Raw genomic sequence first — 19439 nt, 5'->3', positions numbered from 1 at the left:
TACTACTTTTACTGTCTCTTAATATTCAGGCTATTCAGTAGCGAGCTAGTTTTGTTTAGCGTGAGACGTGAACACCTTCCAGCCCCTTTGATACATGTTAATTACCACTTTATATTTAATTTAATTTAGAGGGTTTGTGCTGTCCTGCACCCACTGAAGACTCCAGGACGTTAACAGTCCAACCTGAGATGCATGATCAACCACTGAAACCCAAAACATATTTTTACACCTCAGTTTTTTGCACAGACTGGTTTATTTGCGAGCTTAAGAGCTGCTGCTGACAGACTTCAGTCAACTGATGAAAGAGCCAGTCCAAGAAAGTGGCTTCAGTCTTCTCAACACAACAGAAAACTAACCAGCATAATCCCAAAATGCCAAACTATTCCTGAAAGTGAAGGATGCTTTAATACAGGCCAAAAGCAAGAAATATGATGACCATTATGCATGATCATATGCTAAAACAGACAAATCAGGGGCTTAGGGAAATTGTTAAACTCAGTGAATATTAGTTTCCTCAAAGCGCTTTTTCTGTAAGACATCCGACAGTAAGTTATGGGTGCCAGTTCAGGCTGGCAGCCCAATATGAGCTGTTCAGCCTCTCATTTAATTAGAAAGCAATCTCAGTCTGCGGGGAATTCTTGTTACATTGATGAAACCGTCAGGACTGGATTTTTTCAGTTGCGAAATAGGAGAGAATCATAAAACGCCTATGCCACTTAGATTTCAGATACTTTAATTCTGCTTTCTCTTTGTCTTTCAGTGGATAATTGCCTTTCAGCTTCCTCTCACTGAAGGCACGGTTGCTCCAGAAAGGCTCGGAAAGAAGTAATATAAAGAAACGAGCTTATCTACTGTCCACTGAAATGAATTCATTAGTAGATGACCCAAACTCATTCCTATTCAGAGGAGGTTATTACAAGATATTGAAACAGTGCCTCTGACTGTAAGACAGACAATGAGAAGTACAAATATTATGCAGGATGAGTCAGCTATAAATAATCATCTAGGGCTGAATATTTGATGCTCATCTCTGCAAATATTTACAGCACAGAGAACAAAAGGAGAGAGAGCTAGAATAAGAAATACCCAATCTTATTTAATGTAGCTTATAATTAGGGTCACATAAGCTCTTAAAATGCTCCTAATTATACAAGCCTGGAAAAAAAGGCAGACTCACTGTCTTCATCAACAAGCCTGTACCTGTTTTGGTGCTGTGGTGCAATGGTAGTAGGGAAGCTTCCTCCCGATTCCCCCTGAAAGTCAGAGAAAGCTTGGTCTCCTCCTGCCTTTGGAGCTTCCTGGAAGTCCTGGAAGTCATCGTCATCGGCTTTGGTTCCCTACGCAAACATCATGTTGGAGAGTGAAGTGAGTGAGGTGATCGACAGCAGGAAAATAAGAAACTGAGCATACCTGTGATACCTGTGCTGGAGGGAAACTGGCAATGAAATTTGTGTTTGTGGGTGGCTGAGCCGGTGCTGCCGGTGTCATAGGCATGACTGGTGGCGGGGCTGCTGTGGGCATGGCCATGGAGACCGGGGGCTGGGTCATCATGGGCTGCTGGTGCTGAGGCATGACAGGGGCCATGGCCATAGCCAGAGCCGGCAGGTTCGGCACGGGAGGAGAAGGAAATTGGCCGAGGATTTCCACGTTCATTGCCGGGAGGCCACTCTGAAAGTAAGGACGCGACAAACAATATTCAAGCGAAGCAGGTCCCCCTGAGCTCAGCTGTTGTGCAAAAGCATATTAAAACATGATGAAATCTTTGTCCTGCAGCTGCAAATATAATCAAAGCAGTCTTCAACAAACGCTTTGTGTGCAATGTTTGTCAAAGCAGTGATGCCCAGCTTTTTTGGAATCTACCTTAACTTTCTAAAAAATGGAGTTATGTATCTGTGACTGCAAAAAAGCCTCAGGTTGAAAGCCACAGATAAGGTGAAGAAGTGAGTGAGAGTAACAGAGTCAGTTTGAGTCTTTCCATGAGGACTGTTGGCAATGACAAATACAAAACAAAGCCTGTAAGATGTTTCAAAGTTTCATTTGGCTGCATTTTTTTCTTCCTTTTGGGGGGGGTTAATGCGTTAAATCACGAAAGGTATCAGGGCACACGGATCGTTGTGAACCTATATAATTTAAAGCCCTTCTGTATTCACTGAACGTGGCCAAGGACTAACATTTATATATAAATTATTCAACACAATCCTTTTGAACAGATGTCACCAGCAGACTCAAACTTTCTTCCACCTCACAAGAGAATGCACCTTGTTTTGCTTGTGTTTTAAGCTTCTTGAAGATTTACATCACCAAAGGTGTCTTATTATTCCTCGCATGGAAGCGGAGGCATGCAGTGTTTCGTGAGCTGCCTGAAGATTTGCATCCTCCCAGGGGTGGTGGTGACAGGCCCGGGCTGAGAGTGATAAGAAGCCTCCTGCCAAACTTGGTTGATGGGGACTCAGCCATATATTGGACTTATAACGCTTCACAGGCCGCGGGCTGAGTCACAGCACCGCTTCTTTTCTCTCCATTTTGAACTAAGCCCAGCTAATTTCAGTGAGGAGTTTATGGCGAGGCTCTGCGGAAGCTGTGGGAGATGATTAGTGGAGTTGTTCTAAGTGGATAATTTGTTTTGACTTCAGTGATTACCTGCGCCACCCCAATTAGTGCAAGTACAGTGTAAAGTTCCTCCTTGGTCAGCATGCCAGGTGTTGTGCGGTTGGCTGATGCCCAGATTTGCCCGAGTGCTTCCCTGGGAAGACCTGATGACATTAATATCGGGTAGAGTTTGGCTGTGTCTATCCCTGCCGGAGTCATGGTGATTTCAAGAACCTTCTTGAACATTTCTGGGAAAAGAAAAACAAAACATTTTTGCAATTCGTGTCATTTCTTTCCGCAAAACACACAGTGATGTTGAATATCGTCGTCTGAAAATTAAACTGGATGTTTTTGAGAGTAAACGTTTACCTGGGACGAGGCTGTCGTTGTAAACCCAGGCGGGCAGCATGGTCTGAATGTGCTCTTGTTGTGGATACACACCAACACCTGCTGTCAGAAGCACAAGCACACATATACACACACACAGACACACAATTAGCTGTTGAAGCAAAAGTCTTGTCCAGGCTTACGATCTGCCAAGTCTCTTGGCAGCTGAGCCCTGCTCATATCGAGCTCGACAAAATTATACACCTGATGTCTGGAAGGCTCGGTGCAGATGTAACGCTCCCCTGCACTGAATCACAAACGCCCTGCCACATCAGACATCTATAAATCAGTCTGTGAGTCATTTCCAGCTTCAAGGAGAGAGGAGAGAGGCAATTGCCTTGTAAGAAAAACTAACTAAAAATATAATTTAACTGCTGACATTGACCTAAATTATTCTTTTCTAGAAAACAGACAACCAGACATTTCAGTAAACTGCTATGGCTCATTTCGAGTCCCTGACACTCTGTCTGCAAGGCAGGTGTTTACTCAGACACCCACTTTGCACATAATACTTCCATCAGTCTTGAGCAGTTAAATGAATCTTATTACAAATCTCCCCTGGTCCCCGTGATGAGCCGCAATATTTCCCCTGATGACGCGGAGGACACGGACACAGACAAACAAATAACAGCACAAAGGAGTAGCAGAGTAGCATGCACAATCAGCCTTGGATTATGTTGGGCCCCAGTGGCACCTGCCAATCCATGCGCATCCCTGTTAAACCAAAGCAGTCAGCATGCGCCAGAGGTCGTTCTCTGAGAGGGTGTTACACAGTGAGTGAACAGACGGCGGCTTATTTAGTCAGCAGGTATCACCCAAGGACCTTGACAGACACAGTCCATTTCCACAGTCTGTGCAGGGAGCAGTGACATAAGAGAGCCCCGCTAACAAGACAGAGGTATAAAGCAGGAAGAAATAGGAGCAGAGATTTAGGAGACGATGGAGAGACACAAGGAAGGGCACCTCAAAGACATCGTCACCTCAGCAGCGAAGAAAACATCAACTTGATTTCATTTAACAGCACGCAGGCTACAACAGTAGGATGCCCAGTCCAGGATCTAGCATAAATCAATTATAACCCAAAGAGATAGAGGAGATTAAACTGCCAGAAGAGGCATACAATTATTTTGTCAGGGTTAGAAAGAATGAAAATATTTCTCAAGGACAGAAAGAGAACTACCACCCTGATTGTTTGTTAATGCTGAAAAGCAAGAGAGAAGCAGCAGCTATGAAGTCCAGTGAACGGGTACTTCTCTCACCACTGTCACTACTGGTTTGAGGAGATGCGCCAGCAGCTGATGGGGGGAGTTTGGGCGCTGGTACCGGGGCCTCTGGTGGCTTTTCTGTGACGAAGACAGAGCTCAAGTCCTCGGTGGCCGCGGCCCAGTTCCTCGCTTTAGTACTGGGCTGAAACTGGGCTGAAACTTTAGCTCTAGGAGTCATTTCAGCCAAACTCTGCTTGGACTTAAAGCTAACCTGCGCAGTCTTATCAGCTGTGAGATCACAGGAGGAGAACAGCTTCTCTTCCAGGGATGGGCCTAGAGGGGTGGATGAGGAACAAGCTTCTTTAACACATACTAGCAACAATGCACACTTAACGCATCTATTTATAGGCTCAATTTGCAAATGAAATTAGGGATGCTTTAGTAGATTTATGTTATAACTTAAAGATTTGTGTTTGAGATCTGATATGCAAGATAAGACTGAAGCAGTCAGTAGCAGTTATAAAAGGTTGCTAATCATGGTTCAGGCGTCTTGTAGCATTATTGTGCTCCTTTCCTGTAGCTGTTTTCAAACATAAACAGCTGACAATTTTGGAATACTTTCCACAGTTTTCCTTTTCTGCATGTAGCATACGGCAGGAAATAGTCCACCTCAAAAGCATTCGCACTACTAAACCACTACTGTGCTTTAGGTATGGGAGCCGTTGGGTAGATCATGCAGGTGGCAGGACACATAACTACTTAACAGGCATTAACTGAACTTAACTATTTGCAACCCAGTGCAATCCAACATCAACTAACTAATATCTGGGCCAACTTTGTTTGTCAATGTGTTCTCACATGCACACTCAGAATGGGTATGATGAATGCATGCATGCATGCACACATGATTCCCTACTGCACTTATAACAAGCTGCAGTAACATGCCAAAATGTGCAGCAATACACCAACAAAGGCAGGGGAAAACATGCCTGCACAATTTTGAATACTGATTTTAACATTTAAATTCAATTAGTCTTTGCAAATGTTTTAGAAAGCAGGAATTCAATCAGCATGTCTTCTAAGAATTAAGGACAGTTTCTGGTGACTAAGACTGAACAGAAATGTAACTTTTGTTCCTCTAGAGAACTCCACAGGGCTTCTTTAAGAAGCTTTAAGGAGATTTGCCCAAAAACCACACAAAATCCCACATACAAAAGCACACTAACAAATTCAGTGACAGATCTTTTTCTTGAGCTGATAACAGCAGGCACTTTAACCATTATTACCCAAAGTACAGCCTTTCTCAAGGGGTACCAATATATTCTTCTTTTTAACCAAACCTTTCTTTAGAAAATCCGTAAGAAGCCAAGTATCAGATATTATTTAGTGTTATTTGTTGGAAATAAGATTAAAAAAAAGCAAATGAGATCATTTGTAAACAGCCCCCTAAACAGAAATGTTACCTGACTGAATTTCAACAAAGACACTGCAAGATAAATTCCTCAGGTCTCTTAATATCAGAGGCAATCTATCCATCAGCCATCTAATCTGCTTATTCCAGATGCTAAACAATTAGGTCAGAGATGTCTCAGAGAATCAAGGATGACACTGGGCGGAGGGTTGCTGAATTGCTCTGGACAGAAGGTGATCTCTGCACCCTGTCATTCACAGTCTGAGACTGAAAGCTGTCACAGAGCAGCTGCTCATCCCAGAGATTACAGGGCAAATGACAAATGACATGACAGTCCTCTACCAGTGCACAAATCATAAATTCACTATCAAAAGGAAACGCAACTACTGCATGGGGAAAAACCTACTGAGAAACAGTCATTTTCAACAGTATTCCTTATTTATTGTGCATCCTTGTTTACCCTTTAGTGTTGAGTACTGAGGTCATCTGCTGGTCTAGCTAGATGCATGCTCTCACACATTAATGCAGGTCAAAACGAACCCATCATCCAGGGTTACCAGTAAAAGCATTCAGCATCAGTGATAAAAGAATCACTAATGTAAAAAATTCCTCCAAACTAGGTGGAAAAAAGGGCAAATTAGAGGGATGGGAGGGGGAGGTGTGAACAAAGCAAGAGAAGAGTTACCTTGAAATGCAGACTGGGTGCTGGTGCTGACAGCAGAGTGTTGGGTGTCAGTGTGAATGGACACAGAAGAGGGGAGGGATTGTGAGGGTGGAAAAGTCGATTGGACTTGCGACTGAGAGGAGAGGTGGAAGTTGGCAGAAGGGAAAGTGTTTACAGGTCCCTGAACAAAGTCACTAAACTCGTCATCGTCCTCAGAGAAACCTATGTTGGGGGCAGAGGATGAAGGCTGGGCCTGAGAGGAGAACCCAAAGCTGGAGGGAGTGGTGGTGAAGGAGGAAGAGGATGAGGAGGGGGGCAAAGGGAACGACGTGGGGGTATCGACAGGGCCCTGAAAGTCACTAAAGTCATCATTATCCTCAGACATAGCTGGGGGAAGGGAGGGAGCAGTGACAGACGGGTGTGATGGCGATGAGTCTGCAAAAATGAAGAAATAATGATGATGGCACAGCACATGACAAACACACTACAATGGAAGATGATTTCGGAGCTGCACAGTGCAAGAGTGAGATAATGACTTTTTGTGCAAGAGCAGAAATTGTAGATCTGCAAACTGAAGAACACTTAACTTATATTCAGATTTACTCCATCGTTTAGATGGATTTCTGATAATTCACTTTCAAAACCGCAACATTTGTACAGATTCCAACAGCTGAAGCAGAAGTCTGCACCCAGGAGAAACTGATAAATCTATAAGGAGCCTTGAGATGATTGACGCAAGTTATAGTATTACAGAAATGAAACTTATACTCAAAAGTGTCCTTGAACCAGATCTCAAACTGGCAACATGGAGCAGCAAGTTAATACTGCTAGGTTTCATAGTTCAGAAAGGTCGGGAAGCACTGCACAAGATGCGGTGTATTTGTTAAATGCATCTCCAAAATTTCCTCAAATACACAGGGGTGAGTTAAGTAAAGAATATTATACAGTGGTCTGGTGAACCAACAATCACTCAGTTATTATAGGGTTTTTTTTAAAGCAAGAAGCTTTAGCAGAAAACACTTTTAACTCCAAGTGCTAAGGTACCTGGCTTCTGGGTCTGAGATGATGGAGTGGGGTGCATCTTTGCATCTCTGCTGAAACCGTCCAGGTTGCCTTTGATTGCCTCCAAGGCGTCATCGCGGCTCTTCTCCCCCGTCTGAGCGCAGCACAATTGGGTATCGAGAGTCCAGAGGGTCAGTAAAACGAGCAGTGGACATGCCAGGAAAAACAAGCAGAACGAGATGTGGAGAGAGGCTCACCTTGGGTTTGACACTGCTGAGCAGCCTCAGCTTCTGTTTCTGCTCCTCAAATTGTCTTCTTTTCCTGTCTTCCTCCAGCATTTTCTGCTGCTGCTCCAGACGTTTTCTAAAGGGCAAGAAGAGTACAGCATAATACATATGACTCTTAAGAAGGATGAGCGCAAAGGAAGCTTGTTAAAACAGCAGCTGAAGGTTCGTGTTGTCTGATGGAAGTTTGTAAAAACATTTCAACATTTCTCAGTTCATTCGGTTCATTCTGCGGTTTACTTATCTTATTATAGCTAGACTTACATTTTATCACTTTAACCATTTTACATATAAACTTGTGGATTAAGTATTTCTCTGCATTTTTGCCTGAGAGGAGAAAGAAGGGAAACGCAAATCCAAACCTATAATTACAAAGTTATGCTCTTAAAAAAATAGCACAAATAATATTTAAATTCCTAAGCAACAGCCTTGAAGTAAAGCCGAAACTCTTCACTTTATACACTTTAATCGTCTCTTGAGTTATTGCGATGGCGTACAGAGGCAAAATTGTGAAAACTGTGTCATTTTTATATTTTAGTATTGAGATACAATGGGCAGATTTAACTGACAGAAAGTGATGAAAATAAAACAACTTACTAAAAAAGAGAAGGAGGATCTATAAAAAAATAATAATGATTTATTTATGTTAATGGAGAAGAGGACCAGAAAGCTATCAGATCAGGGGTCAGCTAAGAGCAGCAGCCCTGGTGCTTAAACTGATTCAGTGTGTTAGTTTTTGTTCTGGAAAATAATCTTAAAAGGATCAAAATCCACAAGACACATTAGCCGTGTGGTCTGTGAGGCTGTACTTGGACACAGTGCTCCATTAAGATAAGCAATAAAGGCCAACCTGACGTATTGCACGTTTTTTTTCTGACAACAAAAATGAGATCAATGTTGTTGTGATTTGGCGCTACATACAGTCGTGTGAAAAAGTCCTTGCCCCCCTTCCTGAATTCCAATTTTTTTGTCTTAAATCTTTCAGATTATCAAACAAATTTAAATATTCGATAAAGATCACGCAAGTAAACATAAAATGCAGCTTCTAAATGAAGGTGTTTATTATTAAGGGGAAAACAACCAAACCCTACAGCTCTGTCAGAAAAAGTGACTGCCACCGCCTTGTTAAATCATGAATTAACTGTGATAAGCTCTCTTATCCGATGCTGTGGCTTGACCTTAAAAAGGCGGTTCATGCTTGAAAACCCTCCAATGGGGCTGAATTACAGCAAGTCTGCAAAGATGAGTGGGTCAAAATTCTTTCACAGGGCTGTAAAAGACTCACTGCCAGTTATCGCAAATGCTTGATTCCAGTTGTTGCTATTAACGCTGGCCCAACCAGTTATAAGGTTTAGGGGGTAATAATTTTTTCACACATGGCCATGGAGGTCTGGATTTTTTCTCCTTTTAATAATAAACACCTTCATTTAGAGACTGCATTTTGTGTTTACGTGCATGATCTTTATATTGAAATTTGTTTGATGATCTGAAACATTTAAGTATGAATTGAAAATGAATTTATTTGAATGTATAAAGATGAAGCCAACATGCTGATTTTTATTTGGTATTAACATGTTAATATCCTGTATTGTGTATTTATTTTAGTGAGACAAGATTATTTGCATGTTTGACTGCTGCTCCCCCCCGGTTGCCCCCCTCCTCTCTCTACTACTCTCTTGCTTCATATTCTTCTTCTCCTTCACACACTCACATGCACTAATTAGCACTACATACAGTACAGCTGAGGCAGCTGGGAATGTCATCAGCTTTACAGGTGTTTGGACAAATTTAAACTGTGCCCTGATGGCCTTTAATGCAAAGTTCATCAACTGATTACAATTCATCATGACGGGTACATGAATCTGTGAACCAAATGTCATGGCAGTCCAACCAAGAGTTTTTGTGACATTTCATTTAAAACCACAAATGTCAACTTGTCAACGGGACCATCTAGGTTATTAGGACTCATCCACTGAGGACCAACAGTGACCGCACAATCTACAGTTTGGGGCTAAAATAGTACTTGTGAGACATAAAACAAGGATTCACTTGGTTCCTTTAAATGTAACGTGCAGACATCGCATTTGAAGATGCATCAATCTCTCAAGTGTACAGTCACACAAATCTAAACATTTAGAAATCAAAAAATAAATAAGTAAACTAAAGTGCAGGGAAAAGTGTGGTTTCTTTTGCAGTGCTCAAAGAAGCATTTAGACACTTTACTCCAGTAAAATAAGCAACAACACATGATTAAAACCCAACCCAGTATCCATATTCTTTAAGATGTTTGGAGTGCTGCTGTGCTGTGAGAAGATGTTGAAGAAGTCCATTTTTCAAGAGCTTTAAAAATCACCTAACTTTATGTTGTCAGCTTTGTGATAATGAATTTTCCAGCTAATCCAAGAGGCTTTACAGGGTTAGTGGGTTAGGGTTTGGGGGATTATACGTCCTAAAAAGTAGCAGAATGCTCTCAGATGGTAAACTCAGATCTTTCAGTGTATTTGGGGAAAAGATTACCTAATTTGGACACTAAGGCTCTATTAAAAAGTATGAGAAGTAACCAGAAACTGAAGTTGACAGAAAATTTGAATGTGTTAAAGGGAAGTTTATTTTCCACAGCACTGTTTTTTAAGCTAGCTGCTTACTTAAACTTGATCTACACAAAGAGGAATTATAATGGAGGTGTAAAGATGACTTACTGGTGCTCTTCAGCCATCTGTTTCTGCATGTCAGCTGTGTACTGGGGTCCTGCTGGTCTCATACCCATGAACTGTGGCTGACCCAAGAACTGCATCCCAGGGGTCTGCATCCCAATCGCCATTCCACCCTGTTAGACCCCCACCCCCCCCCAAAAAAACATGCAACAAACTATTTAGCATTCCTGCTCCGCTCGTGTGATTATCAAATGCTTTAACCAAGGGAAAGCAAAATGTTAATGGATTAAAGTCTTGTTAAACATCACCAGGCAACAATAAATTCCTGTTAATGTGCTGGTGTTTAAAACTGTTTGTGGAGAGATTAACATGGAAGCAAATGAGTTCAAGAGGAGCTGTAAAGCCAGCCTTCCACATGAGTGAAATCAGTTAAATCAATACAGCAGTGTTTCACTACTATGTATGCACCAAATACAGCCAAATTAGCAAGTTCACTCAAAATACTACAAGAGAATAAATAAATACATAAATAAATCCTCAGGGAAATATTAATTTGACCCTCGCCTCCCAAAAAAACACATGCAAACACAGAACCAAGCACAACATATAAGAAATAGCGCTGACCTGCATAGGGATGGCACCTGGGGGCATCTGGCCTCCAAAGTTCATTCCCATCATGCCCTGCATGTTAGGCTGCATGACAGGAACCATGGGGAAGCCCTGCTGTTGCTGCTGCTGCTGTTGCTGCATGGGTACCATGCCTGCAGAAACACACAAACACTGTTATCACATACTGTAGACATGGTTAAAATATTCTATATGTAACATGTTTATCATGCTTTACTGAATTTATTGAATTTCTTTTACTCTCTTTTATTGTATTACATTCAAATTTTTACATTGCATTTTTTCCTGGTACCATACTGAGATGCAGTTTCCATTGTTACTGTTTTGTATTTATTTTAATGGTTTTATTAACTGATAGCCTTGATTCTTACTCAGTGCGATTCATGTGAAGTTGATTTGGCTACTTTTTTTTGATTCACGGGTCTTGTAAAATCAATTTTTACAAGCCTTCTGGTAGTTTTTCTTCATATTACTCTCTTGCCAACAGAGAATCTTCACCAGCTGATTGCACTGACAGTTTTACTGCCTGGAGCAAGGCCTGTAAGACCGGAGAAGCTACATAGAAAACAGTAGATTTGGAGGTCTTCCCGCAATCATCATGGGGAATGTGAGGCGTCCGCAAAATAATATGGAGTCTGATTTATCGAGCTCTTCATTTTTTTTATTTTTTTTTTATTTTTTTTTATCTGAGCTCCTTATTTAGTGTAATTTTTTTAATAATACAAATGAGTGCTTGGATTTATTGGCTGCTGAAACACGGTAACTTCCCAACTTTTGGTATAAATGAAGTTCTTTGTTTCTTTATAATAATTTATTACAAGTTTAGTAAAGTTAATCTGTTTTTTCTTATTAATTTTTTCTTCCCGTTTTACATTCAGGTTTTTACAGGGGATTCTTCTGTGTTTTTAAAAATGTACTTTTTGAGCTCATTCATTTTTCTTCCATTTAACTGAGCACCTTTCCTTTGTGTAAATTTTTCCTTATTGAGCTCATTTTGGTCATGTTTTATTTTATTAAGCTACACTGTTATAGGCTGCGTTTAAAGTTTTTACAGCTATAATGAAGAATTTACAAACTATTGGGAGAAATAAAATGTATTTACTTACTTATCTTAGTTTAAGTTATCAAGAAAAAGAGAAAACAAAAGCCTCCAGAGGCCGGTCATAATTCGGTATTGCAAATCCATTACCATTTCTTCCAACAGCTGGAAAAAGACACAGGCTTTGCAACAGCCAAATCTGTTTCTCTGGTGACTACTGTGACAACTTGGAGCAAAACAAGAGGATTGGGGGAAGAAAAATTGGAAAAGTGTGTGTTTATTTTCAGAGACGCCACGTAAGCTGACAACCAGAGCTGAGCAGCCAGCTCCGACTGGAGCCTCCAGATGATTCACCGTGTTAGGGCTCAACTGGGCTGTGTAAATGGCTTGTCTGGGAGACTGTGCACATTCTAATTTGTTGGACTAAAATGACATTGCTAACAGGAGCATATAATGACCCCTAAGAGACGCTCGTCCCACCAGTGCATGCGTGGTTTATCTGGAGGCGTTACTGCAAAGCCAACAGTCTGAGTAGGACGAGCAGCCACAGCTAAATGATGGCACATCTGAGACCTGCGTTGCTCAGTGCTGAGCATTGTAACAAAGATATGAGCTGCAATGTGCCGAATCCTCAGTGATCCTCATATGCCCAAGAACTGCAAGGACCAATAACTAAAAGGAAAGGACGAAAACAATCAAAGTTAACGTCAAAGGCCAACCTATCTCCCCTACTAGGCTGTCCTCCCATGTTCCTTTTAGCTCTAAAGAGGGGCATGCTTGCAGCATGTTCCTCATCATTTCTCTTATTTCATTTTGCATTTTGGTTTATTTTTCTCTCCCAACCCAGATTTGGCTTCACCCTCTTCCCCAAATGAAAGCTGAAGGCTTGATGTTTGATACAGGGGAGCAAATCAAGCGCACAAAGTTCAATCAACAGAGCAAGCACTCGATTAAAGCAACAATCATAATCACAACTATTATGGTCAATACTGTAGTTTAAACATTAATTTACTGAACTTAAAAACATGTTGGGAGTGGATTTATGTTCTAAAATGCATCATAGTGCTGAAAGTGGACCAGGTGACAGACCCTGAGCAATCCAGGGTTTCTCTTCATCTCTTTTCATGTATGGATCTTGGTAAAGAGAAGCTCTGTTTTAGTCAACTAAGCAAAAACTACAAACTGTAAAAGAACAGAGTGCGTTTGAATTATAGCACAATAAAAAAACAAACAGCTCTACAGAGAAAGTAGATGAAATTATTTTGTAATCATAACTTAAATTTAAGTTTAATCCAGTTCCTAGCCTTTTTCAGAAGAGTACAAGGCTGCCAAAGAAGGTGACACTGAAGAGGAGATGAGCCAAACTTTTTAAAGTTATTTACAGAGCCGAGAAACTTTTGATCACATCTTGTGTGACTGATTACATCGAGGGAAGAATGACACTTATTGTGCTAATACTTGTTAGAAAATCAGTATTTCAATATCCACTTTATTTAAAATGAAGATTTCTAGTAACATTTGTCAAAATAAACAACGTTTACATTCTAAAGTGCAATATCCTGACAGTTTGCTTCAAAAAGCAATATTCTATGATCCCATTCAAATTCACACAAAACACATTTGTGTGCCATCTCCTCAGCTGAATATATTTACACAAACAGTTTGGAGGGAAAGAGCGGTAATATTCACTGCGAAATGACTCACCTTGCGGCGGTCCCAAGCCTCCTCCAACAGGATACATAAAACTAAAGAAATAAAGAAGAAAAACACAGATTATGAGATTCAAACTGAGGCTGAAGTTAAAAACAGCCTTCATTTATGTGGCCTTTTTATTCCCCGGTCCCCTGCTGAACATTTATAGCAGCAGATGACTCGTTGTCACTTAGCTGCAACAATACCATTTAAAATCAACAGCCGTTATAATAACACAACTGACGTGGAAGAGATAAGTGAAATTAGATGTGACGCCATGTTTGCTTGACAATAAATGAGATTGAGAGGCTGTGAGCTGTACAAATCAGTCCATTTTTTCAGTTTCATGTGGTCCTTCAGTTTAATTTTATTCCATTTTATACTGATCTCATTTGAGATGACAAAACAGAACCAAAAATATAAAAAAGTAAAACTGCAACCTCCTCAAAACAACTTGAAAATGCCTTCCTCCTTGCGTCAAATCTGAATCCTGTTGCTGTAATTCTTCAGATGACAGTAACACGCTCCCGTAAGCCGACAGGTAAAATTAAACACGGATGCGATAAAAGTGTGTTGCTGATGACAGTGACATCAACAAGCAGACGCAGTTTTGTTCTACAGACTCGAAGCAGCTGAGGCTTATTCACAAAGAACCCCTCAGATCCTTTGGAGCAACGTTCACGCCAGATAAACAGGAGGGTAGATGGCTGGGCGAGTTTCTGCAGGCGACTTGGACTCTTGTCGCTGTGCTGAGAAACAGGCCTTTAAGAAATAATCAGAGGAAGTCTTTCTACGAGTCGGCCAAGTCTCTCCCTCGCCGGAGCCAACCCACACAGGCCTTCGGCTATTTGTCAAATAACTTACTACAACTCACAGACTGGAAGCGTTGATGCAGAAACAAACAGAAGACGGAGCCAGCCGGGCCTCTGCTTCCAACGATTCCCAGTTTAATGTGATCATCACAATATAATACTGGTAACTTTAGAACTGAGACAACTGTGCTGACAGAAGGGAAGCAGAGAGATCACTGTGACAGAAAGCAGGCACTGGCTCATAATGCAGGCTTGTAAACACGACGACTGCAACTATTCTTTATCGATTAACCCTGTCCGTTATTCGTTATTATCATTATTCACCGAGTCATTACGATTTCCAAATATCTTCATTCACTAGCACTGTCTAACCAGCCGGAGAACCCTCATATTTCCTTGTATCTGAAACACAATTAGTAACTAGCCAGCAAACCCAGTGGAGCATTTAGCAGCTTAAGAACCACATATTTCCCTCGGGAGCTGGCAGAGAGCAAACCATATATATTCATCAGGTGGTGCTACATGTCCGCTGGAGTTATAGGTTTTCTCCAACACAAAACGGGCCTCTGGGGAGGGAGTACGCACACAGACACAACTGGAGTCCCTGTTACCTTAGTTAAGGTCTATGAATTTTCCTCGTGTTTCTGTCCTTGTAAAAAACACAAGTTGTTTTCGTTTGAGTAATTTAAACCCCACTTTAGAAAACTGGTCAATTACAATCCTTGAAATTTTGAGTTTTCCCAATGCAAGAGGAACTCTGAAGTGTCCCATATGATAACATGGAAATGTTGTGTCTGCATGGGCTTACTTCAAAGAGCCAAAATTATCTGTTATTTTAAGGGTTAAAGGTACTTTTTGTAATTACCCTCTGCAGAATTTACCTAAAGCTTTCTCTACCAGGTGGCACCGTTTTACCAGTGGGTGTGTGGGTTAGCCGTTTCTCCAAGAGGTTTTGCCTTTTGCAGGCTTCCATTGTTAAAATGGATGTGCTCTTAATAACTTGCCTGCTTAAACAAAAGGTTCAATTGAATCACTGTGCCATCTTGTGTTACCTAATGGTAGTACATGAAATTACAGCCCTGCTGCAGCTCAACTTCAACATAGTACTGTACATTTATGATTTGGGACATAGTCACAACAGCTATTTGTTCAAGTCCTCCTGAGTCTGTCACATTTAATTCATACTAATGTGAATTTATGGGCACTCTTGGTGCTGATGAGTGGTCCTCTTTTCTCTGCTCATCTAAAAACATTTAAACTCAAAGCAAGAAGTCAGTGTTTCCCCTCACAGGATACTGTTGTAATATGACAAGTACCAGAGGGTTTCAGATTCTTGCATCTGCTCACTGGAAGATTTGCAGCTTAAAAAGCTTTTTGAGCATGACGGCACTACTGTCTGCCATCCTTCAGCAAATCAGAGGTCATGGCCGAGTGGATTAACATAGAGGGAGATAAGCGGCGACAGCAGCTGTGGACACCAGGCAGGCCTGAGCCTTGTAAAAGGTCTGGATTCATCTAATAGCTACCATCAAACTGCTTTAAATGCTTGGGGACAGAAGGGACAGTTTCAGAGTTTTTAGCCAGAGTCGTTACTGTTAAAATTATTTGCTCTCATAGAGGAACAGAGAGCAAACTTAAAATCACTCCTATAAAAAGGAAAAGCTTACTTTTAATAGACCTGCCACTTCTGCTACATAAAGATCTAAAGCATTTACGTACAAACAACTGATTATTTAGGGCTTTGTTATTTACCCAAAGAAACATGCTAGAAATTCTCAATTTTCTGCCTTACGAATGCACCTTTTCCTCATTCGCTGCTAATGCTGTTGCTTCCATAGATGCTATTATGTAGGAAAAAGTCGCCATGGCTGGAGCCAATGAATCTATCGGACGGCTGTTATTAGGTGTTATCAGCCAACTGATTGACATTTGGCTGATATATTAGCCAACGGATCCACCACTGAACTCAGAAAATGTTATCTTATTTACTGATTTATCAGTTGTATTGATTTTAATGTCATTATTTGTATTTCAGAGCTATGTATAATGAAGATTTCTTTGTTTTCTTGATATAACCAAGGGAATAAACAGAGCAGGAAAAATGTCATTGGTATCGGCCCAGAATTTTACAACTAATGCATCACTAAAAGTAACCGAAAGCACTCTGAAAAGCAAGCACTAATCATTTTCTCTCTCATATACAGGAACATCGTGAGTTGTCCAGTTTGGAAACAAAATTTAGAGAGGTTTGAACATGTGCAGGGGAGGGATAGTGGATAAAAAAGACAAAGGATGTTGAATATGGAGCTGCCAGGCAGGTGGAAATGAAAAAGACCTCAGAGGATGTTCACAAATGTAGTGAAGAAGGGCATGCAGAGGGTTGGTGTGTCAGAAGAGAAGGGTAGAGTGAGACTGAGATCGAGGTAGGTGATCTGCTGTGGCAACCCCTAAAGGGAGCAGCTGAGAGAAGAAGAAATATTCTAAATAGCTGGTGTAAAAAGTATGGTTTCTGCACAGGATATCATCTGACATTCATAAAGTATCTAATCACATGCCTTGTTGAAAACAGAGGATCTGCATGGAGCCTACAAACTAGGGCTGTGCGATATGACCAAAATCTCATATCCCGATATAAGAATTCTATCGTCCGATAACGACATAAATCGCAAAAATATAACATTTTCTGTAAATTCTGTGAATCTCGGGCAGCTCTACTTGCGGGAAGTGTTTCCAGCTGCGCGTCATGTAGCTGGAGTCGAGTGTTTTAACCGATGCATGAAACGATACATTTTTAGACATAAGTTGTAAACGCCGAGTATTTATTATTTATTGTGAGTATTTATTACACTGCGTGCTGCAGGGAAAAGCCTGTTCTAACGTTTGAGTCTAAGGTTTATTTTTTAGCACCTGGCGGCTCTGTTTTTACTTCTCATCCGTTAATAATCTGCTTTTTCACGCGATTCGGTTTATTTTGAAAAGTCTCAACAGGATCTTGAGCTTTATTGTGAAAGGTTTATGTGGTACATAAACAAGCGGATACGCGATGGTGTTACCGTCGTTGTTGCTAACCACAACGCATAAAAACAGGCGCTTGTCCGTCTGTAGTGTGGTTATATTAAATATAAGAGAAAGAGAGAACTTAAAGAAATTAATATAGCCACTACAGTGACCATCAAAACGGTGAAAAAATATTGCCGTAAACAGTTTATTTTGCGACACCACGAAACAAACGATAGCGTAAAATGAAACGATAGACTTTTTGCCATCCGATATATATCGTTATATCGAACAGCCCTACTACAAACTACAAAAGGTTGCTGGAATTCTCAAACAGGCTTCACCTCCTGGCTTTGCACTTTAGCATTCAGGTACATTTTACTTTTATCATACCCACGTTGTCATTTCTTGCAGCTACTCAGTTTCCAAGATTTCCAAGATTGAAGTTTCCAAGGTTGTTTTTTACCAAATGGGACCACTGATTATAAAAAAGTCACACTGTACCATGGAAGTAGATACTTTTTTTTTTTTAAAGGATTTCCAAAGTCAAAGTTAAGCATGGCCCATCTCATAAATGACACATTTTTTAAATATATAAATATAGCCCAAATGTACCAGAGTATACATTAGAGGCTTTACCAGCCACAGTGAAAGAATGGCACAGACAGTCTTGAGGGCTTTGGTTTCACCTGTCAGATCAGTATCACCTGGCTAGCCTTGTAGCCAGAGTATATTTATTATTCAGGGTGCTGGAGCTCGTGTTATGAAAAAATCATGAGGCTGGCCTTTTCATCTCCTCTGCAGACCATCATCACACTGCTTTAATAAGACACCTGAACATCTCCTCACCATTTACAGCTACTTACTGGAATATGCATGTGCGACAGGGCTGATTATGTAATTCAGCAGAGAGTTATTAGAGCAATCTGACTCTTGAAGAAGGGCTTAGAGTCTCTGCTGCTTGGTGTGTTACAGGGACAAAAACTTAACTAAATCAACCCCTTCCCCACAAATCTTCACGTCCTAATGCTTTATCTTCGTAAATAGCCAACACCATACTAAATCCCTAATAACAGAAAACATAATTCTGAGAAAGTGTAAATATGTGTCCCTACCAGCCACCCACAGGCCTGCCTAGCAATGCTACAAGAGATTCATCTAGCAAGTATCGCGTTATATCACCAGAGACCGAGAGCAATGGACACTATGACTACCACAGAATAACTTAAGCGTGAAATCTGTTAATATGACCACACCGTGGAGTTAGTCTGGTCCACTCTGAACATGGACAGGTAAAGGCAGAAGGAGCCAGCTAACGTTAGCTGTGGCACCTGACCACCAGCCATCTCATCTCATCTCCCTGCTCCGACAAACTAAGCCAGCCTTTATCGCGATATTTGAGGGCGTCCTCGTGGCTAAATGTGAAGCCCCGCGACTGTCGGGGGTGAATGTTTCACGCACAAATTACTTCCCCTAAAATGAGTCAGTTTAAAATGGCTAAAATACCTGCCACCTCCCCCAGATCCTGGCCGCAGCGCCATCTTGATAACAGCAGTCACTAAGAGGAAGACGACGTCACTACTTAGGACTGTGTGGTGGGACGTTCGGTGCCCTGAGTTCAGTCTGTCAGGCACATCTGCCGGCTCATAGCAGGGCTAATTTTTAGTTTTGTTGGATTATTTGTTGTTTTTTTTCCTGAATTACCCCCCCACCCCAGGTCCACATATACATTTTACCTTTAACCTTAAGTCTTCATATTCCACAGTTTGTTTCCACCAGTGAAATTTCAACTTATTATTTCGGTAGTAATATCTTGGCGCTACTTCTAAGAAAGACAAAATGCTGAGATAATACATAATTAATAATAATTCACTTTTTTTTTTAAATGTCTTCAGTAACCTGGATGCTCTCTTTCTCCAGATGACTGAAGCTAACAGTTAAGTTACTAGTTTTTGATTAACTTTGTTAGCAATCTCAAGGAAAATTGATCTTTTTTTAAAACAACATGATGTGTTTTTTTTAAAGACTGTAATGTTAATTCCCGACAGGTGTGCTATTGCGAGGATTTGTATTGTC

At 40.9% G+C, this 19439-nt stretch overlaps 1 protein-coding gene across 11 annotated transcripts in view; it reads right to left on the bottom strand.

Moving 5' to 3' along the window:
• The window catches only part of synrg (synergin, gamma), a 43185-nt gene extending 24219 nt beyond the window's left edge, over positions 1-18966 (bottom strand). For 3 of the 11 annotated variants that reach the window (XM_005932051.2, XM_042224602.1, XM_005932054.2), the window contains exons 1-12: positions 18870-18966; positions 13567-13607; positions 10821-10957; positions 10242-10369; positions 7516-7621; positions 7301-7412; positions 6278-6691; positions 4236-4514; positions 2959-3039; positions 2641-2837; positions 1411-1668; positions 1201-1337 (exon numbers count right to left, since the gene is read on the bottom strand). In XM_005932051.2, coding sequence (XP_005932113.1) covers positions 1201-1337; positions 1411-1668; positions 2641-2837; positions 2959-3039; positions 4236-4514; positions 6278-6691; positions 7301-7412; positions 7516-7621; positions 10242-10369; positions 10821-10957; positions 13567-13607; positions 18870-18904 — 1925 coding nt within the window. In that variant the 5' untranslated portion in view covers positions 18905-18966. The remainder of the gene's footprint in view (positions 1-1200; positions 1338-1410; positions 1669-2640; positions 2838-2958; positions 3040-4235; positions 4515-6277; positions 6692-7300; positions 7413-7515; positions 7622-10241; positions 10370-10820; positions 10958-13566; positions 13608-18869) is intronic. The other 8 variants (XM_005932052.2, XM_005932055.2, XM_005932053.2 and 5 more) reach the window with 8 other exon arrangements.
• Positions 18967-19439: the final 473 nt, after the last annotated feature.

Source organism: Haplochromis burtoni, unplaced genomic scaffold (genome assembly GCF_018398535.1).
Source record: "Haplochromis burtoni strain Fernald_Lab_line unplaced genomic scaffold, NCSU_Asbu1 Contig_144, whole genome shotgun sequence".
Lineage (NCBI taxonomy): Eukaryota > Metazoa > Chordata > Actinopteri > Cichliformes > Cichlidae > Haplochromis > Haplochromis burtoni.
Note: the sequence above shows the minus strand (reverse complement) of the source record. Positions and strands in the feature narration are given on the sequence as shown.